This window comes from Labrus mixtus, chromosome 9 (assembly GCF_963584025.1).
Source record: "Labrus mixtus chromosome 9, fLabMix1.1, whole genome shotgun sequence".
In the NCBI taxonomy this organism is placed as follows: Eukaryota; Metazoa; Chordata; class Actinopteri; order Labriformes; family Labridae; genus Labrus; species Labrus mixtus.
In genome coordinates this window covers 13,397,156-13,420,485 of record NC_083620.1, presented here as the reverse complement: position 1 = coordinate 13,420,485, position 23,330 = coordinate 13,397,156, and the positions used below count along the sequence as shown (strand labels likewise).

Below are 23,330 nucleotides of genomic sequence, written 5' to 3'. Positions count from 1 at the left end.
GGCAAGAAGAAAATGTGCAAATTTAGTTTTTTAATTTAATTTCTGGATAGTATTTTAATGTTGATGTGACATGCAGCAGCACACTTTTACGATCTCTGCATGCAGACATAGTGTCAAGCCACAGCTTTTTGCAGCAGTTTGACACTCTGCTCTATACTCACACATACAAATTCACATACACAGACAAAGACACCCATGAGTATACACAGTGTGATGCCATAGCCAGAAATAGCATTGGGATGGCTGCTGTCCCTCTGGCTATTAATACTCAGCGTTTCTGAGGTCATTGACAGCACAAACCACCCTGCCCAACTCTCGCCCCCTCTCTCTCTCTCTCTCTCTCTCTCTCTCTCTCTCCCTTTTACTCTCCCTCCCCTCTGGCTTTGTTCAGATAAGTGCATCAATGCCCAGGAGTCTCATTGTGAGATGTCTTCTTAAGGAAAGGTTTAAGTAATTAAAAAAGGGGTTTTCTGTTACTTAAGACAATTATTCCCTGTGTGTGTATGGGATTGTGTGTGTGTGTGTGTGTGTGTGTGTGTGTGTGTGTGTGTGTGTGTGTGTGTGTGTGTGTGTTTGTGTGGATAAATAAGGATATTATTGAGGTCTGATCAGATATTAGCTGCGATATCTTTTCGTTCAAACTGGTAGCTCTAAGCCATCTAAGCCATGTGAAGTCCCCAATTATTCAATCAAGTGTAATCTTACATAGAGCTTTTAAAATCACAGAAATATGAGCCCATGCCAAGTACCCATGTTATAGGATTTGTTGATACTCCAACAAAGAGGGGGACAGAACTTATTGTATCCACTGTTTAGAAGTTCAAACCCTAACCGAGCATTATTTTATTTGCTGATGTTACATTTTGTAGGCTATGCAAAATGTGATCCTGCATAGTGACTTGTCTGAATATTAAAATTGAATGTAGAGTATCTAGGCTACATTATTTACCTTTAAAGTGAATTATACGTTGTGTAAAATTACAGAAATTGGTCAACTAGATGGGTAAAAAATAGGCTTGTTTTATTTTTCCTCTCCTGCGCAATCCCTTAACTTCTCTTCTCCGTCCAATGCGTTTCTACTCTCTATGTATCCATCACAGTTTATGGTTATCCCATTAGACTTCAGTCGATGGTTTATCCCTTCAAGTAGAGTCCTGTCAAGCTCTCGGAAGACACATAAAATCCGGAAACAAGCTGCGTTGGCGACTTTCCCTTTAAAATATAGCGCCTCGCTGTAGATTATTTCAAAGCCTATTTTATTTTGAACCTCCCAGCAGGAAATGCATCTCATTGACACTGTTTTCGCTTTGACACGGGTCGCCCCCACTGTTGCTCCCGGTCTCCTATGTGGATTTACATACCCTGATTTCCGTGGGACTGGGAAGCGAAAGAGGAGGGTAGCGAGACTTCCAGGAACTGAGGAAACGGACACAAACAGCGCAATTTAACAAATGGACAACTTTTAGCTCCGTCTTTGGCTGACCCGTGACTTCTATTCACCGGAATAACGTTAACTTTACGCTTTTTTTTTTTGTTACCCCCCCCCCCCCCCCCGGTCTGCTCTCAATAATTGCGTGACTGGATGAATTTGTAGACTGGCGGAGTGCAGCGAGGTTTTCGAAGAGGTCTGGAAACAGCTCGAGTTGAAACCCGGTTTTAAGGGCTGTGGCCATGGCCGGGGGCGGTGGTGGTGGGGTTTCTCCGTTGGGGCCCGCACCTCCGATGTGGTATCACCGGGACCTGAGTCGAGCTGCGGCCGAAGAGCTGTTGGCCAGAGCCGGGAGAGACGGCAGCTTCCTGGTGCGGGACAGCGAGAGTGTGAACGGAGCGTACGCTTTGTGTGTACTGTAAGTAACTTTATCACAGGGAAGAGAGGCTTGTTTGGAGTTTTTAAACTCTTGTGTACAACCAAGTGTTGCTTTGTCTTAGCGTGATAGGTTAAGGCTTTGCTAAGGTTTTAGTTTGAACCGTGTTCTTAGAGTCCACCGCTTGCAGATATCCAGAGTGTTGTCACTGCTTTGTTTGTAACCCCTCTTAGAAATGTAAAGTTGTAGCTCTTTAAACTCCCCAGTCAGCTGCAAAGTGGTATCATTGTGAGCTCAAATTGTCATGGAGGCTTGCGTTAAAGGTCTCAACCAAACGCATTTGTTTACTTTTCTTGTGTATGTGAGTGAGCGGCAGAGAGGGAGAGACTGTCTGTCTGCCCAGCAGTGAAACTCCCGGCATGGCACACAACTTTAGGGCTGTCCGTGTCTGTCTTGTGTCTGATGTGGTGGCCTGCAGCGCCCCTTTTTTTACAGGGCACTGAAACTGGATGGCGGTGGAGGTAAATATAAGCATCTATGGGGCTGGTAAAGCCTGGCTGATGTTTTAATTGAAGACTCGTGTAAAACGAGCACAGCAGGGGTGCAGCTGGCTTAGCTGTGGAGTTACAAAGCCTACATCTTCTCTCACATACAACAGCCTAATCTTTATACAAGGGCTGTATTGACTGTTTAGACGGAGGTGGAGTTGGTTGACCATCCTTGTATTTAAAAGGGAACTTTTGCCACCCACTACCTCTATGTTCATCAAACATCATAAATGAAATCATCCACTATCTGCTAAACTGATTAAGATCTGTACAATTTCTTTGACAACCACATGGTTAACTTTCAAGACACGTGCCATTACGCAGATATCACACACACTTCACTGTGTCCTTGACAAGTCAAATAACCCATGGAAAAGGGATGTTCAGTGAAGAAATAGAAATTGAGTCATGCACAGGAATTAAAGGTCTATGCTGCCATGTGACACTCTGACATTGATTTGACCTACATGATATCCCCTATCTGATGTTTACCCCATGCTGAGTTCAGTGTGTGTGTGTGTGTGTGTGTGTGTGTGTGTACATGTAAACCAAAACCTACCAACGCCTACATATGTAACTGATTACACTTTTAATTACGTACTCACCACACAGAAGTCTTTTCACTCTGCCAGCTTGACAGACTCAATGCATTGCAGTACAAAAAAATCCTTTTGGTTCCTGGAATATATATACAAAGAAAAGCTAGATCAGAGAGCTTACTATATAAGACAGACAATATCCCTTTTTCATACTTTGCTGAATGCACCAGTAATTCAGTAGGTCACTCTCTGCCCGCAACATTCCTCACATCCATGCATCATCTGTTTCCGGATTTATTCACGCCTCCACCTCCACTACTCCCTTCCTGCCCTCTTTCACCTTTCATGGACTTAAGACAATTCCTGACATGATACCTAATTCATCTTATGGACAGGCTTCAGCCAAAGTGTCTTAACAAATAATGCTACTTCTTTTTTAAAGTGTGGCCTCGACTTACATAAATCCAGTGTCACCTTTACTTTTTACCTTAACTTGTGCAAATGACAACTGTTCTGAATATTAGCTATAGCCTTGGATTTGTTGTCACTCTGTAGTGGTCATAGAGCGAGGAGAACAACTTTGTGGACTGCTGTAATCTTCTAATGTGGGCATGTTATTGTTTTTTCTTATTACATATCACTTTCTTTTAGTAACATATTAATAGAAGATAATGCATTCACTGACTGAAATAAGCAAGTTAGTTTGTTATGTTCAAATATAGATGCCACATACTTACACTTAAAAGAGAAAGGCGAGCTTAGATTTAGCTAATGTTTTTAAATTTAGATTTAAGCAGCCACAAAAACACAAGTTGATATATTTGCAGCTTTTACATAGCTGTATTTCATTGATTTCAGTCATGTATGTAAGGCATTCTTTCATGACACAGTTATTGTCATTCAATAGTCCAATATGCTCTACATTGCGATACATTGCAGTACTTGATATGTGAATTTTGCAATCATGTGACGTGCAATGTGTGATGAACGTTATCGACAACAGATCAATTAAACTCCACTGATTACCAGAGGGTATGTAAAGGGAATTGTAGTTTTCCTTCTTTTGAAAATGTATAATTCATGGAATAGATTTCATGAAGGTGTTATATTATATTGGAGAATATTCTGTTTATATTATTTGCATTGTCCTTTTAGAAATAAAAATTCAAGTAGGCCTAATTCAGTGAAATGTTTATAACCTTTGAAACATATGAAACATTAGTGTCATTCAACTGGGAATTTTAGGTAAACACAGTCTCACTCTGATCATTGACGTCAGCTGGCCCTTTAAATTGTATTTCAGAAATCCGTTGAATAAGTATGTGCTTTCTAGTCTTTATCCATACCCCTTAATTGTAAGCAGTAGTAAATATCGCCTGATCTTGATGCCTTGTCATCGGTTATGCAGATCACTGTTGTTACAGAGACAGAGGCTGTCTGTCTTCATAAATGATATGTTTTAGAACAGGTTTTCCTAGTATTTCACAACAACCCCTGAAGCTGTGCAGGAAAAGATGACATGGTCAAGCAGTGGAATCTCAGGCTTGTGCACTTATATTAATGAATAAAAAAATGCATTTCCAGGAAGTGAAATCCAAATCCCCAGAAGTGTGAATAATGTTCTAGACTATGGCAAACTTGTTTAAGTTATGGCTCTATATGACACACAGGCTGATGTGTTTACTCTGTCCTTGTGATGTCTAATATCTTTTTTTTCTCTTTCCGTTAACTTTGGAGAATATCGTCAAAGAGAGAAGACTGTGTGTTATCTCCTTTTAAATTGACATTTTTGTCAATTCCATGACATATTTCAGGGAAGTGTTTGTTTTCCTGAACTGTAATTCTGTTGACTGTTTGATACTGAATGATTTCATTAATGCAGTCAGACGTCTTTGCCCAGAGGACAACAAGATGGCACAGTGGAGGCATGGCTCGAAATTGGGTCATTCTGAGAATTTAACATGAAAACTATGTGAATCAGGTGACCTCTTTTACATCCCTGCACACACATCACACATTACAGGCCAAAATGTTGATTTTGTTTATTTTTTTCAGACCTGAAACACGTCTACCAGACATGGCTTTTTGTCCAGCCTTTCCTCGTGACTTCTATAAACTGACATTTGCACTTCCTTTTTAAGAGCTTTGGAGGCACCATTGTGTTGATTATGTGTTTCCACTCTGTTATTGCCTGGGAAGGCTGGTGTGTGTCAAGAGTATCTTTTTGTGGTTGTGACTCCACAGAAAGAAGCTGTGGCAGCAGTGCGATTGACTCTGATCAGGGTCCGTCTGTCTTTTTGGCCTTTCACTTCCTCCCTGAGTTCAGTTCAGTTTGGAGACTTAGTGTTTTGTGTGACTGCATTGCAAGTTTTAAGATGATACTCTTTGACCTTTTTTAGGAAGTGAATACAAAGCCAGGCATAACATTTGGTGATAAGAATATTTATATCCACAGGAGACTGGTTTCTGTGTTGAGTAATAATTGTGTGCTACAGATAGCTGTCACATTTGGGATTTAACTATTCCAGTATTTAAAACTGCAGAGTAGCTCTCCAAGGCTCCTTAGCATGAAATCTTCACATCTAAGTCCAGCTTAAGTATCACTTTTTTGGAATTCCATTGCGACAGATGCCAATCATAAGGTGATGGCATCACTGTGACAGCTTCAGAGATAATGAATTGTCTTCTGTTCTTCCTGTCAGGAAGGTATTCTTTAGCATCAGTGGAGCACGTCTTAACATGTTAGGGGTTCAGTCATGGCCCTCTGTGTTTCTGTGTGTCTGAAATGTAAAAGTGCCTGTGAAAGTTTAAATGTTTAAAAGTTTTAAAGTTCATGGTGGAGGATTCATTTTGTGTCTTAACTTAACAGCAGTGTTTGAATCCAACTCCACCTATCACTAGTCCTCTGCAATGATACAGTACAAACGGAGACATAGAGGAGAGAGCATATAAATACATGCTTATGAAACAGACAGAATCAGACCAGAAGAAAAACATTCTCTTCCTACAAACAATATATCACTTGTGGGTAGGAATTGGGGTAGGGGTTAGGGGACGCGTGGCCCTCAGATAACGATACTATCCCAACACTGTGTTTCTGCAATGCTGATATATTGTAAGAAAATCATATGATACATCACGATATCTGATTAACTCTAGAATATAAAATGCCCCTCAAAGGTTAAATGCTGAGTGAATGTATTTATTTACTGCAGTTTGGTTTTGGTTCAAATATCACTTAGGGCTGGGGCGATGTGGACCAAAAACCCATAACTTGATATTTTTTATCTGAATGGCTATACGGGATATAAATATCGATCTAAAACTGCACTGCACTGAGCTGCTGCATTTACAGGCTAAATAGAGATTGAAAGAGACAGAAGAGGAGGAGGTGGCACTCTTAACAGGACAGAGGGAGTCTGTGATGCAGTCATTACACTCAAAACATACCATTGTTGACTCGCACACTATCACTCACACACACACACACACACACACACACACACACACACACACACACACACACACACACACACACACACACACACACACACACACACACACACACACACACTGTGTGCTTTGGGTATATATCCATCCCATAATAAACATCTCCCTCTCCTTCCTCATCTCCCTCCCCCCCGTTATAACTTTGCTGCTTCTGAAACAATAGTATTTACTCCTCAGGCCTGCAGAGAATCTCCTCAGCTGCCAACAGGAAGATAAACACACACACACACACACACACACACATACTCACACAGACACTACTGTACACTGTAGTAACTCCGGTGTATGGATCCTGTGCCACTCGATCTACTATCCATTGTGTTTATCATGCGACTAAATGTATATAGGCGGCCAGAGAGACAAAAGCATCTCATGATCTTACTGACTGTCTTAACTGCAAGATCTCGGTATACAAGAGCAAATATTCATCACATTTACTGCAGGAGTCATGCTGTATATGGAGCTATTATTAGCATCAGTTTGATACATTCACAGCACATTAATCATTCAATCATGGCAACTTCTGTCCTGTTACAGTGTGGCGGTTTAATCAATTATCATTTACTGATGCTATGATATCATTTCTGTGTGGTGACCTTTGTTGCATGTCTTCCCTCTTTTCCACTGGGAGTTTTCAGATGAAGACAATATTATAAAAAAAAAGAACACCCGTCCAATCTTTTATATTTATTGTATATATGTGTATATAAGCCAGAGGCAGACAGTAAAAACACATTGCTGACAAACAAACAAACAAACAGTGCCCTATTTTTTTTTTGTTTTCTGGGGGAAAGAGGCCAAAAGTTGAAACACAGCGAGACCATATTTAAACACTAAAATGGCTTCTCTCAAGTACATTTTGTCCAGTACGATTACATTTTGTGTGTATGCTGGGGGGAACAGAAATCATCTAATTCTTCATGTAGTTTGTTGTCGGTACTTGAATCCAGTCCATGTTTTAGTTCCCATGGGACACTGACCTGGAAAGACCGGAAAAACAGCTGAGTGGACAGGGCAGGATGAATACACGGCATGGATTCACCCTTCCCTCTCTCAAGCACATGCTGTAAAAAAGGCAGTGTATTCGCTGAGGTGAAAGCAGTGCTTATGTTCCTGCATTTCCTTAACGCCCACACATCTAGACAAACGCACGACCATGACAAACACACTGCATGTAATACACGTAAACAGACATGAACAACATTTGCTTTGCAAATTGGACATTTTGCGTGCGGTCCACTGAGCAGAAAGGCAGACATGGAGATCATTAAACTCCAGCTTGTGGCTGCAGGCTTGTAGTCAGGGCGGCAATCACAATGTCAGAGCATTGATCTGCAATAGGTTTCAGGGACAATATGCTGCTGGTCCAATCAGAACTTCAAATCCGGCAGTATGTTCTGACACACAGTAGATACATTAAATTACATCCAACTAATTGTGGGAGTGATCCAAGGAAGGACTATATAATCTATACTCTTAACTTCTAATATGTCAACAACAAAAAAAAGCCGCTCTGATCTGCACTACTGTAAGGATAAAGCCCGCTCACTGCTGTGACAGACAGCAACAGGTTGAAGCTCTCTACCGTGTCTAAACCCCCCTCATTCTCATACATGGATACACACTCCCCCATCCACTGAGGTCAAGTACAAGTGTGTGTGTTAAACAAAACAATACCCTACAAGTCATCTCCACTTCCCCCTTTTCACTCCGTTCGCCCCAAATATCTGAGTTACTTCTCTTCTTTTGAATGTTTTTCTTTCTTTATGGCAGCTCTCTCTTAACACCTTGTTTTTTCTTTCTCTACAGATTTCAGAAGCATGTCCACACATACAGGATCCTCCCAGATGATGAAGGATTTCTGGCTGTACAGGTAAAAGAGGAGACACACACACACACACACACACACAGTTAAAGGTTAAGTGTGTGTACATGTGTGCAGCAAAAGCTGTATTTGCTTCAGTAGCAGCTGGCAGGCAGAGATGCTTTTGTTGGCTGTGAGCTCTCACTCACACAGACACACTAACAGCAGCTTCTTTGTGCGTCATGGCCAACAGCTGTGAAGTCCCCACCACACACACACACACACACACACACACACACACACACACACACACACACACACACACACACACACACACACACACACACACACACATACATACATTCAAGATGGGGCTTCACTCGATTCATGTGGCCACATTTCAGACATCTGTGCCCCGACTCCATACTGTATGATTTTTAGGGTCTAAGCTGTGACATTTAAGGGAGTCTAATTTTGCTTCCTGGAGCAGAATATGTTTGGAAGTAATGTTTACCAAAACACCTCTTCCTGGTTCGAGTATATTTAGACTACTGGGTCATGTTTCCTTACCCAACATTAAATGTGGAACAATAGGGGCCACTAGAGATTTCAGTAACAGGATAACTTACTGCCTAGAATTAAGGATGTCATTGTTATGTTGATACTTGATATGATGTAGAAAATAACTCTTCCTCTGTGTATTCCTTCCTCTTCCTCGATCTCCCTCTCTACCAGACATCTCAGGGTGTGCAGCCTAAGCGATTTAAAACGTTAGCGGAGTTGGTTTTGTTGTACCTTCAGCCCAGCCAGGGTCTGGTCACCACCCTGCTTTTCCCTGTGGACAGAGAGGAAACAGCTGTCAGCGATGACCGGGACTATTCAGGTATCTCTAGAGCCGGATCTCTGTGTTCTTCTCACTTTATGCTCACGCTAACTTTTCTCTTCTGTGATTGGTAGATGGGGAGGATGAGAAGCCACCCCTCCCTCCTCGCTCCGCCTCCACCTCCACTCCTCCTGGACCAGAAACACCCACTGAAAGGTACATGAGGAGTTTTGTGGAATCCCGTTCATGAGGTTGTCTACAAGTGCTGCAATTGAAATCACAAACTACCTGCTGGGCATCTTAGACGCACAGTACAGTATATAACTTCCACCGCCAGCAGGCTCTCATTCAAAACACTAACATAATATGACATTGAGGCTGGAAATCATGGGAGGGATTCTCTTTGCTACTCCACCACCCCAATGAAAACCAACTCCAAGTTGACCGTAGTCCGGAAGAACGGCAAAACAGACCCGAATCTGTTTACAGACGATGTATCCAAGTATAATTTGCATGCCGTCACAGCCGCCCACTCAGCAACAGTACGGCAGATTTCAGTAGCAGTGCCCACATCCTTATACAGCGGTCTTTGACCTAACCTCCAGTGTTTCCATGGCAACAAAAACATTTTGTGTCTCTGTTGCGGCTCTGTAATGGCAGCCACCAACAACAACAAAAATATATAACATAGGCTTAGTCAACACACACCACACCACACCGCGCGTGTGCACACACACACACACAGAGGACAGATGTTGCATCATGGGGACAAATCTATATTGTAGAGGTGTAGTTGGATGTTCACCGTGTGAGGTCAGGGGGGGTCCTGCTGCCTTGCTTAAGTGAGTGTGTGTGGTTTGTGTGTGTCTGTGGTTGGCACTGAAGACATAAGTCAGCGCTCTGTTCAGAGGAAGTGTGTGATTCTGAAAATCCTGACTGCACAAATGCTAGCAGATTTATGCTCTACTTTGGTAGTATGCAACTGTGAAACCCAAATATCAGCTGAAATGGTATAACATTTATAAGAGATTTACTGTATGTATGAAATAAATAGAATTTGACAGGATATAACAGAAAGACGGAACACATGAAGAATCTGAAAAACAGACTGTAAAGTTGTATGTCTGACTTCAGGATTGTAGCTTTTGCAGTAGAACTGGCAATGTATTAAACAACGATTATTCTGTTATAACTTGTTTTCATTTTAATCTGTATTCTTCTCTGATGGAGGCATGTGCATGTAATGAAGGTGGTTGAATATATGTGTTCACTGCACTGTATTTGAATTTGTTTTAGCGCCCCAGCAGCTAACGGCCTGAGCACAATCTCCCATGAATACCTGAAGGGCAGCTACGCTCTGGACCTTGAGGCAGTCAAACAGGGAGCCAGCTCCCTACCTCACCTCAACAAGACACTAGTGGCCTCCTGCAAGCGCCTAAATGGGTAAGAAGGACACAGTAGCACATCAGTAGAGACACATTGTCCAAAGATACTGACAAACTATGTGAGGATTAACAGCCTGAAGACGTGCATGCTATCTAAACACAGCTTTTGTTATGGCCACATGACATTTGTTGTAAATTTAAACAGAGTGCTTAGCCACGGTAAATTAACTTTCATATGAATTAAAAAAAAAAAAAGTAGCTGTGTAATTTGGGAATTGTTGCACAGCCACCGCATGTACTAATGCACATCGTTAATATGTTTTCTATAAACCTAAACGGAAGGAAGACATGACAGGACGTTTTTTTTCTTTCTCTGTTTCCCCATGCAGGGAGGTGGATAAGGTTTTGTCTGGTCTGGAGATCCTGTCCAAAGTATTTGATCAGCAGAGTGCTTTCATGGTCTCCAAGATGATCCAGCAGGTACGCATCTTTGCTACTTCATGTGTGTTTGTGTCAGTGTGTGTATGTGTGTGAACACCTAGAGTGGAAACAAGTGAAGGTAATCCTTTGTTTCTGTTGTCCTGCCAGTATTAAACCCCTTTTCTGTACGTGTGCTGTACAGCATACTGCATGTGTTTGGTATATATATATCAAACATATTACACTATGGGGCGCTGGTGGCGCAGTGGTTAGTGCGCGCGCCCCATGTATGGAGGCTATCATCTCAAGCGGATGGCTCGGGTTCGCCTCCTGCCTGTGGCCTCCTTCCCGCATGTCAGTCCCCCGCTCCCTCTCCCTGATTTCCAACTCTATCCACTGTCTATCTCTCCATTAAAGGCACAAAAAGCCCAAAAATAAATCTTTAAAAAAAATAAAAAAAAACATATTACACTACACTGAATGTCCACACTGTATGTTGCCATTACACAGATTTCAAAATGTAAACATAAGCCGCCTGAATTTGTATTGAAGCTTTTGTGAACCGTTGTTAATTTCATAGCTTCAATAACCGACCTCTTGGGAAGAATATCGATTAAAGTTCTCTCACTTCTTCATTTGTTTTTCTTCACATTTGAGAATCATCACATAATATTCTTCACTCTGAGTTATGTGTGTCCCACGGGAAGATTTAATCAGTTTCACAGATGATGAAATATGTGACATAATGTCCCCAAGTAACAAATCAAGTCTTGCTAAAGCTCCTTGTGTACCGAGCAGCCAATCAGAATACATGACTGAGGCTATAACAAGTTCTTAAAAAAAACCAGTTAGTTTAAAGAGACTGAATGGACTGTGTGTTGTAACACAAAGTGGAACCTGTATATACATGCTTTCCAACACATTTATACAAGAGGGTATCCTGAGGAAATGGGTTTTTTTCTTTCTTTGTGGTCTTCTTAGGACAGCTGAGGTCGACTTAGTCACACTACAGTCATACACACTGATCTTAAAATAGCATATCACAAGGAAACTCTCATCTCTGTGTGTGAGGCTGTCTTCATTGTAATGGTCTTCCAATAGTTGCTCTTAACACAGTTCTTAATACTTAGACAAGATGTTTATGCTCCCAGCAGAAGGTCTGAATTTCCTGAAGATTATCATATATTCACAGAAATAAGATGAGGCCTGTTAATTGTCATATCAGTCACTTGTCATCATGCACACACTTACATGTTGTTTTATGTTTGAATAAAAACTGATTTATGTAAACATTGGAAGACTGGTTGTGCAGCCTTGAGAACAGTCTGCATCTCTTTTTCTGTGCAGATTAACACACTGCAGAAGTGTTGAATGTTTTATTCGTGTCTTAATTCAATGCATAATTTCACTGCATATTTCAATAAATGATAGTCTATGTCTTCCTCTGTAAAAACATTTACTGCATCCCTTAGAAAACAGACCTAAGTCATTTTCTGTTTGTTAATAATAATAGTTCTCACTTTTTTTCCCCCTCCATCAGTCGGTGAATCAGGGTGGAGACCAGGAGTTGGAGAACCTTGTGACCAAGCTGGCGATACTCAAAGACCTGCTGTCCTCCATAGAGAAGAAGGTACACAGTCAATTACATTCGCCATACAGTCATTTGGAGGCATGCATCCTTACACGTGATCACATGGCTCCGTCTCAGATTCACACAAACACACACACAGAAACAGACACTGGCAGCTGTTGAGTGGAAGTGCTTAGTTTTGATAACCCTAGCAGTATGATGGATCATCTGTCGAGAAGTCCAGCTCGCTTCACAGCATGATGACTTCAGGCTAAGGCTGAGTGACAGTGTGTGTGTGTGTGTGTTTGTGTGGAAAATATTGCCTTTTCTTTTTGACACTTCTTGAAGACACATACATTTAGATAAAGATCAGTTTGAGGACTTTTGGTAGAGCAGTTATTTGTCTATGTCTTTAGCTCCAAAAAAAATATTCCGGCTGTAAACCTCACCAATAAGACTTTTTTTTCCTTGTATCAGCTCTTCTGTAATTAACGTTTTGAGCTACATTCGTAAGGAGGGGCTTCAGCTTCACAAGGAAGGAAAAGGCCTCAGTGCGATCACACTCCACTTCTTGACTTGTGTGTTGTCACCGGCTCCACCTTCTCTGCTCCTGCTAGGTCACATCCAGGAAATGGGAAACTGTTTCCTTTTGAACACTAACACTGGAGCTGAAAACAATCCAATTTATCTGCTTGTGACCGTTTGTCTTTCCTTTAGCATGTGTGTGAGTGTATGTGTTCTTTCCCGTTTTCATTTTTTTTTTCTGCCCTTCTCTGTCTTTTTCCTCCTCAGGCTCTAAAAGCTCTACAGGACATGAGCCTGTCCTCTCCATGCTCCCTTCCTCCTCTCTCCATGCGTCACAGCAAAGCCATCCCTGTGCAGGCATTTGAGGTATGCATTAAATAGTCACACTTCAGGGTGAAGTCAGTATAAAGGAAATGGTGATGATGTCATTTGTTACTGGCTGTTGGTTTTTCAAGGAAGTGAATAAAATGAAAACTAGTCTTTTTATGTAAGGAAGGGGGGGTGGGTATAAAATCTGCATTCATCATCAGTTATTGTCAAACTGAGAACAGTTTTTTTTTTTAAGGTGACTGAAATAAATATGTAAATGCTGCTGTGGTGTAGTTGTCCGTCAAGCATGCTGGAGAAAAAACTTTTTTTTTTCTTTTTTTTTCATTTGAATTAGTGAAACCTTTGACTGCTTAAAGATCGCAGGGTGTGATTTCTCACCAGAAACATTATTTACACATGTACAGGACAAGATCAGCAAAGAGATTGGAGGCAATGATTTGTTCCAAAATTGACACAAACTTCAATTTCATTAACAAGACTCTAAATGATTTCAAAGTCAAATTGCCTGAATGGTACATTCAAGCTCTACCCTGCTACATGCATCAGGATGCAACAGTATTTTCATATGTTTTACAATATGTGCAGATATAATAACCTGTTACTCCAGCATATAATGTAGAAAACAGATTTACTCTGCACGGTCAAAATGTTGCAGAATCTGATGACAATTGCTGTAGAAAAGGTTTATTTTGATTTCAGTCAAATATTTCAAAATATTGGCCAGCATTTGGTAATTGTCAATTTGTAAAATCAGATTTGGTCTCAAAAATGTATCGGTTAGGCCGTTCTTTGATATGGAAAAAAATCATAATGAATAGATCACTTTAATAGTGTTTAAATACTCTAGATTAGACGTAACACGTGCTTCTGTCAGGAAGTGATGGATTTGTTAAACAGAGCACAGACTGAATTACATTAAGCAGGCTATGATTTAATATATACTTTGGCACCGTGCTGATGAGAGACCTAAGAAATGCTTGAAGTACACGTCGTCATACAGCCATCAGTGGCTGTGTCAGGATGTGATTAGTAATCATCAGTGTTTGTAATATCCACACTCTGTACACGAGGCTGAATGTGCAACTGACATTTAGCGGTACTACACATTAAGAGACTGTGGTGTAGAGTGGGAGGGGAAAAAGATGAGAAAGTCAGAATTTTATGAATGAAAAGAGATTGTGAGCACTGGGCGAGAGGTAAAGAGACCATAACAGGGATACTAACTCTGGGGATACAGTATGCTCAGAAAAAATGAACTATTTAAAATATTGAATGTCAGCAGAGTCCTCATGCTGTTTGGTGGTTCAGCAGCTTCCTGTTGCACAGGAAAATACATGGTGTTGTGATAAGTAAAGTTTCAGATGTGGCTCCTGATTCACCCACTGACTCACAAACAGAGATATATTCTGACTTTGAGTCATACCGAGTAATACCAAGATGCGGTCTATCTTCTAGTCTTTATTTTGCTCTGACAAATTATGAATGTATGTGTCTTGTTTAAAGCCGAAGGGATTCGCAACCCAAATGCCCAACCCTTCAGAGCACAAAGCATTAGCAAAGTGTGTGATAAAACAGAAATATGAAAAACTGTCTGCTTTTCACTCACTCTAAAACAATGTCATACACCGTATGTCTGTGATGAGAACAGGAGTGCTGACAAGTCAAATATTTTGACTCTGGAGACCCCCAGTGGTGGAATGAGGATTTGATATCGTGTGAAAACTTTGTCACTTAGAGCAGGGGTCCCCAATCTTTTCAGCTCGCTACCCCAAAACAAGGATACCAGATACAGGGGACCCCCACTGTCCCTGGAGGTGGTTTAAGCATATAATGTAGTGAACAGCCACACAAATGGACTAATAGGCATATCTTAGCACTGGTAACACAAAAGAACATCACAGAGGAATACAACAGCCTAAAAACTATAACATTACTTTATATAGTAACTTATTGTAAGAAAGGTTAGGAGCGAAATAGATAATTAAATTAAGATAGTTTAAATGATCTTAAATGTGTATTCCTTTTATTTGGACGGCATCAGAGTGTCACATAGACATTTCATGTGCACTTACAACAGCGACTGTGTGTTTTTCTCCTCTGCTTGTCTTCAGGTGAAGATGGATGTTTACCTGGCAGAGCTGACAAAGATTGGAAAGAGTCAAAAGTACACGCTCTCTGTGGACGTGGAGGGAGGACGACTGGTGGTAATGAAGAAGGTGAAGGACAGCCAAGAAGATTGGACCACGTTCACACATGACAAAAGTAAGGATTGCATAATCACTTCACATACAAACACCCTTTACTTGATGGCTAAAGTTTAATATTGTACAAGTATATTCCTTTTTTATGACTTTAATATCAGAGAGGTACATCACTGTGTGAGAAGCTTTTTTTGGTAAAGACATAAAAACTTGGATAAGGACTTTGGGACTTTGGACCAAGCAACTTCACCCCCTACTATCTACTCCTTGACCTTGCCTCTACCTCTTTCTCTCTCTCCTTATCTCCGACCCTCTGTCTCCCATCTCATCGTCTATTTTGTCTGTCTCAGTCCGTCAGCTGATCAAGTCCCAGCGGGTGCAGAATAAACTGGGCATTGTTTTTGAGAAGGAGAAGGACAAGAGCCAGAGGAAGGACTTCATCTTTGCCAGTGCCAAGGTCTGCACAAACTCACTCACACACTCACGTTGACTCCAAAATATTTGTAGGATCTTTTAACAGATAATTATTCAAACACAAAACTCTCATCTGGAAACACAACACAGGTTACACCGTCATAGTCACACTGAAAAACTCTCTAATTTCTCTTTAATATGTTTATTCATAATAAGACGGGCACAGACCTCTTCTCTAAATTTCAGTTTCTGTGAAACTTCCTGTTGTGTAATTCTCAATAACAAAAAATATGATGGAAAATGCCTAAAAGAGTTGATCGACAACAGTGCTTTTTTTTTTTTTTTTTTACAGTACTTCTATGTCAAAACAGGAGTGCCCTTCAGTGGCAGAATCCATGATTTACATGTGTGTGTGTCTGTGTGTGTGTCCATGTATTTCAGAAGCGGGAGGCCTTTTGTCAGCTGCTGCAACTGATGAAGAACAAACATTCCAACCAGGACGAGCCAGACATGATCTCCATCTTTATAGGCACCTGGAATATGGGTTAGACACACACACACTGCTATAAACTACATTATTATAAAAACACACTGCTACATTATTCTAAAAACTTTTTATAATGTATTAAGAAAATAACACAAATGCATGTTGTGTTTAGGCTCAGTGCCTTCTCCCAAGTCTGTGGCCTCGTGGGTGTTGTGTCGCGGCCTCGGGAAGACTCTAGACGAGATGACGGTCACCATCCCCCATGACCTTTATGTGTTCGGAAGCCAAGAAAACTCAGTGTGCGATCGGGAGTGGGTGGAGTCTCTGCGTGCCATGTTGAAGGAACAGACAGAACTGGATTATAAACCGGTGAAAGCACACAGAAATAATGGTTTTAAATGTAGGACTGTTATGCTAATTTGTAATAATTTACTGGTATTGTATTTTATTGGGTATTTTGTGCCTGCTCGTACCTTTTTTTTAGATTTTAGATTAGATTAAAAACTGGATTATTAGAGAAATTTTCAAAGCAAAAGATGTAGAAAGATAGCCATTACTTTTGTGCATAAGGGTTTACTTAATTTTTGTTCTTGTCTGTTGTCTTCTTTGGTCGTAGATCGCAGTGCAAACTCTGTGGAACATAAAAATAGCTGTGTTGGTGAAGCCTGAACATGAGAACAGGATCAGCCATGTGGGGATGTCCAGTGTCAAGACGGGCATCGCCAACACACTCGGTAACATCAGTATTCACTCTTTATTTTCTTCACATGCTTAACTTCCTGGTTGAAATCTGGAGAAATACTTGAATATTGGCATAAGTTCAACACATACACTTATTTTTCCACTGACAAAAAGGGTAGTAAAAGGCTTTATTATGGCTTTATAACAGGATCTCTTTTAATAGCACTAAATAATGTGGCCCGAATTACGGAGACATCTTTAGGTATTTGTAAAATCAAGTAAGAAAATAAAACTTTCCAAAGCAGTGTCTCTTGATATTCCACGTGAGTCACTAAAACAACACAATGAAAAATCTACTATGATCTTAATGATACAATAGAATATTTTCTGCATATATACCTGTATCTTCCGATATGAGTTATGAATGATATTAGTACAAACCAGTGTCAGCATAAATGTTTTCCAATGCTCAGATAATTCTATTATTTTTAATGTAAAAAGATTGAAATAGCTGGTTATCATTTTGGTATTGGTTATAAGTTTGTATGTCTTGATGGTTTCCTAGGTAACAAAGGAGCAGTGGGCGTGTCCTTCATGTTCAATGGGACGTCCTTTGGCTTTGTGAATTGTCACTTAACATCAGGGAATGAGAAGATTGCCAGGTACTCACCACAGTCCTACACAAACATGAATATGGCCGTTGTATTTCAGGCTCTTTTTCCTACGCTTACATTGCAATATCCTCTTAAGACATCTGTTTTGGAAATCATCTTAAACACAACACATAGTTCTCTTTTTCCTCTGATTGTCTCTGGTACATGTGACCTTTGTGTGTGTGTGTGTGTGTGTGTCCTACAGGAGGAACCAGAACTACCTAGACATCCTCCGCCTGTTGTCACTGGGAGACAAACAGCTGAGCTCCTTTGACATCTCACTCCGCTTCACACACCTCTTCTGGCTGGGAGACCTCAACTACAGGCTGGATATGGACATACAGGTAAAGCTCATACTCTGAGGCATTTACAGAGTGATGATATAAAGCAGACGCCTTCATCAGTGGTTGTTTCTCTCTTTGTCCATGTGTAGGAGATTTTAAACTACATTAACAGGAAGGAGTTTGATCCCCTGCTCAAGGTGGACCAACTCAACTTGGAGAGAGAGAAGAACAAAGTCTTCTTACGCTTCGGTTAGTAGAAGATAAATGATGGGAAATCTCACAACAGCTCAAAATAATGTGTCAATCATCTTTTTTTTTTTTGGTATTATAAATACTTCCACATGCACTTTTTACCTGAAAAATCAAGTGACTGTGTGTCTAACTGTATGCAGCGGAGGAGGAGATCTCATTCCCGCCAACCTACCGTTATGAACGTGGCTCAAGGGACACATATGTCTGGCAAAAACAAAAGGCTACAGGGGTAGGTTTACTTACTTCGACACCTAGATAGATCTAAGCCCAGCTGTTCCTAACACATTCTTGCATTATTTTTGTGAGTTTGTGCTTGATAACTTCCTCTTGTGTGTCTGTCCCAGATGAGGACTAATGTTCCATCCTGGTGTGACAGGATCCTGTGGAAGTCATACCCAGAGACACACATTGTTTGCAACTCCTATGGTGAGATATTCATTCAAGAAACAATTGATTAAACACACTGTAACAGAGATCACTACGAGCAATGTCACTGAGACTTTACAAACCTCTTCATGTCATACAGCAGTTAATATGGTTGATCAACAACAAATTTAAGTGTTTGCTCTTCTGTTTTTCAGGCTGTACAGATGATATTGTGACCAGTGATCATTCCCCTGTGTTTGGTACCTTCGAGGTTGGGGTGACGTCCCAGTTTGTCTCCAAGAAAGGTTAACTTCCTTCAGTAAAAAAACTTTTCTTTGTTTCCTTTGTTTATTCCCTCTCCTTCTCAGCTTCTTCCTCCTCTGTACTCCTGCTCTTTTTAACACAGCAGAGACAACACTATTTGGCCATAAGGAGTGACATTCAAAACAAGGGAACTTTGTGCTTTTTAGAATAACTTTATGATGATCTGTTTATTTTCCTCCTCCAATCCAGACATTTTTGGTAACCTCTGGTAGTCCAGTCATTGACTCATGGCTGAACAGAAGCCAGAAATAAGCAATGAGTTGAGCAGACCAGAGGAAAGAAACTGAAGCCTGTTATTTTGACTCAATCCTCATTTCTACTTTCTCATTTTGGTTCATTCATGATCTCCCCCCTTCTTCTTTCAATGAGAAAAATATCACACTTACAAACAGATGTTTAGTCTGCACACCTTACTCAGATTTGTCTCTTTTTTGTTCTATCATTATTTTCCTCCAACCCCCCTCAACCCTTCCTGGCCTACTGTCACTCTCTGCAGGTCTGCCAAAGTCATCAGAGCAGGCCTACATTGAGTTTGAGAGCATCGAGGCCATAGTAAAGACGGCGAGCAGAACCAAGTTCTTCATTGAATTCTACTCCACTTGTCTCGAAGGTGAGAGAAAGATCCACCAAAATCCACCTGGCGATACAGCACAGACATGGTGGATTTAATAGATGTAATAAAATTGTTTCTGTTTCTTCTTCTTGTATGTTCTCCCTCCCTCCCTATCTCAGGCAGTCAGTATACCTTTAAAGCTCAAATCCATGTTTTACCTGTGCTGCATCCCTCACCTCCTGTTGACCATGTACCTTTGAATGAAATGCAATAGAAACATCTCCCTCCTCTTTTTGCCTCCCGCCTTGTTCCCTTTGTTTCCTCTCCCATCCACCCCGCCCTGCATCTCTCTCTCTCTCTCTCTCTCTCCCTCTCTCCCCCTCTCTCTCTCTCTGCTTCTCATCTGTAGAGTTTAAGAAGAGTTACGAGAACGACAGTCAGAGCAGCGACAATGTCAACTTCCTGCGTGTGGGCTGGTCCAGCAAGCAGCTAACGACGCTCAAACCTCTTCTCTCAGAGATTGAATACTTGCAGGACCAACATCTGCTGCTTACTGTGAAATCACTGGATGGATACGAGTCCTACGGTATAAAGAGAGCGTTCATGATTGTGGTGTGGCTATGCTATTCTTAGAAGATGACAAGCTGACCATGTCTCATTTTGTCTGTCAAATGACTGTTTATTTGTTCTTCTCCTGTTAGGAGAGTGTGTTTTGGCTCTGAAGTCTATGATCGGCAGCACAGCACAGCAGTTCCACACCTACCTGTCTCACCGTGGGGAGGAAACAGGAAATATCAGGGGGTCCATGAGGGTCAGAGTCCCCTCCGAGAGGATGGGAACCAGGGAGAGACTCTACGGTAAGGTTGTAACAATAAAGTTTACTGTGGGGAGAATAAACTGTTCTTTGCATACAGACAGGGGAATTTAAGATTGAGAGTTTTACAAACACCATTACCATCTGAAGAGATAGCATCAAAATGTAAAGGTGTGTATTGTACAAATATGTTACAAGTGTTGATAAATAAAGAGGTCATGTCTTCAATCAAAGCAATACGTGCTTAAGTTTTAAGGATGTAGAGAAATGTATTTGTTTTTAGGTAAGCTGTACTGGTTATATTTCAACACAATGATTGAAGAAGCTGCTCAAATAAAACCATGTTTTTCTACATTATAAAAAAATCTGTGTCTGTAAAGATTTACTTCAGTAATGTCTCCAATGTTCTTTGACTTCAGAAATGTCTTTTAGTAAAAAAATAAAATGTTTATGTTCTGTTTGAAGATCATTTTGCTCTTAAGTAAGAGACATTTTCCCCAAAGGTCACAGCTTTTCTTTTCATGTTTTTTAGCTAAACTTTTTTCATTGTTCTTTTAAAATCTAAACTGTTTTATTGTATTGCAGAGTGGATCAGTGTGGACAAGGACGAGACAGGTGGACCTAAAGGGAAATCCACTTTGGTATCCAGAGTGGGACATGAATATGTCAAGTCAGTACGCTTTTCTCTTTTTCGACATTTTCACACCTTCTTCACAGACCTAAATGTCTTATCGACACGCTTTGCATATAAGTGGAATAGATTTCCCTCTCTCAATAGATAAGATATCTCCATAATAGATGGTTGAAAGAAAAGAAAATGAATGTGAGCCTGATAAAAGGTTGTATGTTTGCTCATGTGTCCTTTACAAAGGGTTCTAAATGTAGATATGGATAATGATGAAAAGCATGCATCATTGTTCAGAAAAAGTCTAGGTGGAGAAATCCAGCATAAACATTTTTGGGGAGATTTTAATGAATGTCTTTCTTTTGAAGTACACCTTCTAGATTAAAGCTTCCAAGCTGCATTGTTCTGAAGTTAAAGCCAGTGTTATTGAAACTGTGATTTTTTTTTTAAGTATATGTCTTAGGAACTTGTGTAGACTGTAGTGTGTAGATGCCCTCCATTTTGTCTTCATTGATAAAATATCCTGCAACTTGCACCAGGGAGGTTCACACAGTTATAATGTGCCATCAATACAGGCCATCTGTGGTTCGTAAACAGCTTGGAGAGCTTGGAAAGGTCAGCGAGGAGGCTGAAAGGAGCAGCAAGGAGGAAACCGCTGCAAGGTAAGGCAAAAAATGAACTTTACACACATTGATACCAAATGCTCTTAGTTAGTAACACAATAAATAAAAACCCTCAACATGTTTTATCAACCAAGTGAACGTGTGGATCATGCTTAGGGCATCAAACACCTGTTCTGGTTTTGTGTGTATTATAAAGGCCTAAACAGGAAGCACCTGAAGGGGATTCATCGATCTGCAAGAACAGCTACAATAATCCCGCCTACTACATCCTGGAAGGTGTTCCCAACCAATCAGCAGCTGCTCTTTCACCCGAGCTTCTCCCATCTCCTAACTCTGCAAACCCTCAGATAGCTAAACCCCCTCCTCCCTCTGCTGTAGCTCGCACCAAACCCCCCTATGGGGCCTCAGGGCCCTGTCACGCACGCAGGCCCATGACTGGACATCCAGTGCGCGCTATAAGCGAAGAGGGCTCCTCAGAGGACGATGGAGGTACCTGTGTAGCAGGAGCACAGGGGGTTGGTATCGTAGCAACAGTTGGGACAACACTGACTCGCCCCCCTCCTGACTTCCCCCCTCCTCCTCTACCTAAGGGAGCACTGGAGATGGTTGCAGAGGCCCCTTTTCCCAAACCCCGTCCTATTTACCCAGACCTAGCCGAGGTCAGGATCCCCGCAGCCAGTCCTGCTAACCCACTGGCACTTGGAGAGGGTTTTAGAAGAGGAGGAGGTGGAGGTGGTGGTGGTGGTGGAGGAGCGCTGGACGACCAGTCGTGTTCTGTGCTCCAGATGGCAAAGACACTGAGTGAGAGTGAATTTCCTGGGCAGCCTCCACGAGCTCCGTCTGCACCACCGCCTCTTAGAGGGCAGCCGATGGGTTTAGGTTTGGATGCCTGCCGCACTTTCCCGCCCAGAAATCCCATCACGGAAAGTATCGCAGAGGACATGCCGGAGGAGGTGAGAACTACCCTTAAATCCCATTCTTTTCTACGGATGAGATGTTAATATTTATTTTTCTAGGTATTTATTTTTCAGGTTTTTTTGTTTTAGCATGTTTTAGGTGATCGTATGTTGTATTTCCCTTTTGCAGGCACTTTGGGGCAGCAGCAGCTCGTCTTTGTCTGTTGGCGAGTCATCAGTAGGGGAGTGGCTGCAGAGACTCGGACTGGAGAGGTATGAGCAGGGTCTTCTACACAACGGCTGGGACGACCTGGAGTTCCTCAGGTGAAGACACTTAAACATGTTCACATCCATTCAGATTAGTGTGTCCTTTCCTCCACCTGTAATCCTAAAGTTATTCTGATATTTTCACTATTTTGGTAAATAGGTTTTGTTTGAAATCCTGTCTCTTCTTTTTGAGAAATGTTCTCACCTCTTGTGTTATGTTTCCAGTGACATCACTGAGGAGGACCTTGAGGAGGCGGGAGTGCTTGACCCTGCCCACAAGCGAATCCTGCTGGAGAGCCTCAGGCAGCAGCCGCAGCAGCAACAGAAATAAACTCTTTCAAACTGGTCTTTGACTGGTCCAAACTGGTCCTGTTACCATACCAAGGGGCTAAAGCTCAGCTGAGCTGAACTGAACTGAGGCAGACCGTGCCATTTGATGCCAGACTGTGCCTTCTACAAGAGAATTTGCACTTCATTTGTACTTACTTGTTGAACCACCATCCTTTTTTTTTTCACATGTACTGTATGTGTGTTGTTTTTGTTATATAGGCGGCCTTATTTAATTATTATCAACACAGTCCATCGAGCATAACTACATAACCCTCAGCTATAAAACTAGTGTCGAGATGTC

At 41.3% G+C, this 23,330-nt stretch overlaps 1 protein-coding gene across 1 annotated transcript; it reads left to right on the top strand.

Annotated features, from left to right (window-relative positions):
• The first annotated feature begins 1,295 nt into the window (after positions 1–1,295).
• inppl1a (inositol polyphosphate phosphatase-like 1a) lies at positions 1,296–23,184 on the top strand. Its single transcript, XM_061046354.1, has 27 exons — positions 1,296–1,847; positions 8,212–8,275; positions 8,942–9,089; positions 9,164–9,245; positions 10,326–10,472; positions 10,804–10,894; positions 12,375–12,464; positions 13,197–13,295; positions 15,371–15,521; positions 15,811–15,917; positions 16,316–16,418; positions 16,534–16,730; positions 16,978–17,095; positions 17,608–17,704; positions 17,901–18,039; positions 18,129–18,228; positions 18,372–18,460; positions 18,576–18,657; positions 18,813–18,902; positions 19,418–19,531; positions 19,884–20,060; positions 20,176–20,331; positions 20,874–20,958; positions 21,489–21,575; positions 21,733–22,489; positions 22,623–22,756; positions 22,925–23,184. Exons 1-27 carry the CDS (start codon positions 1,672–1,674, stop codon positions 23,028–23,030), a joined length of 3,786 nt encoding a protein of 1,261 aa, XP_060902337.1. The 5' UTR covers positions 1,296–1,671; the 3' UTR covers positions 23,031–23,184.
• Positions 23,185–23,330: the final 146 nt, after the last annotated feature.

Excerpts from the sequence above, each read along its gene's own strand:
- inppl1a (XM_061046354.1), top strand. The coding sequence starts at position 1,672 with ATGGCCGGGGGCGGTGGTGGTGGGGTTTCTCCGTTGGGGCCCGCACCT. Across the intron at positions 15,522-15,810 it reads CACGTTCACACATGACAAAA|TCCGTCAGCTGATCAAGTCC; the intron begins GTAAGGATTGCA and ends TGTCTGTCTCAG. Across the intron at positions 17,096-17,607 it reads GGGCATCGCCAACACACTCG|GTAACAAAGGAGCAGTGGGC; the intron begins GTAACATCAGTA and ends ATGGTTTCCTAG.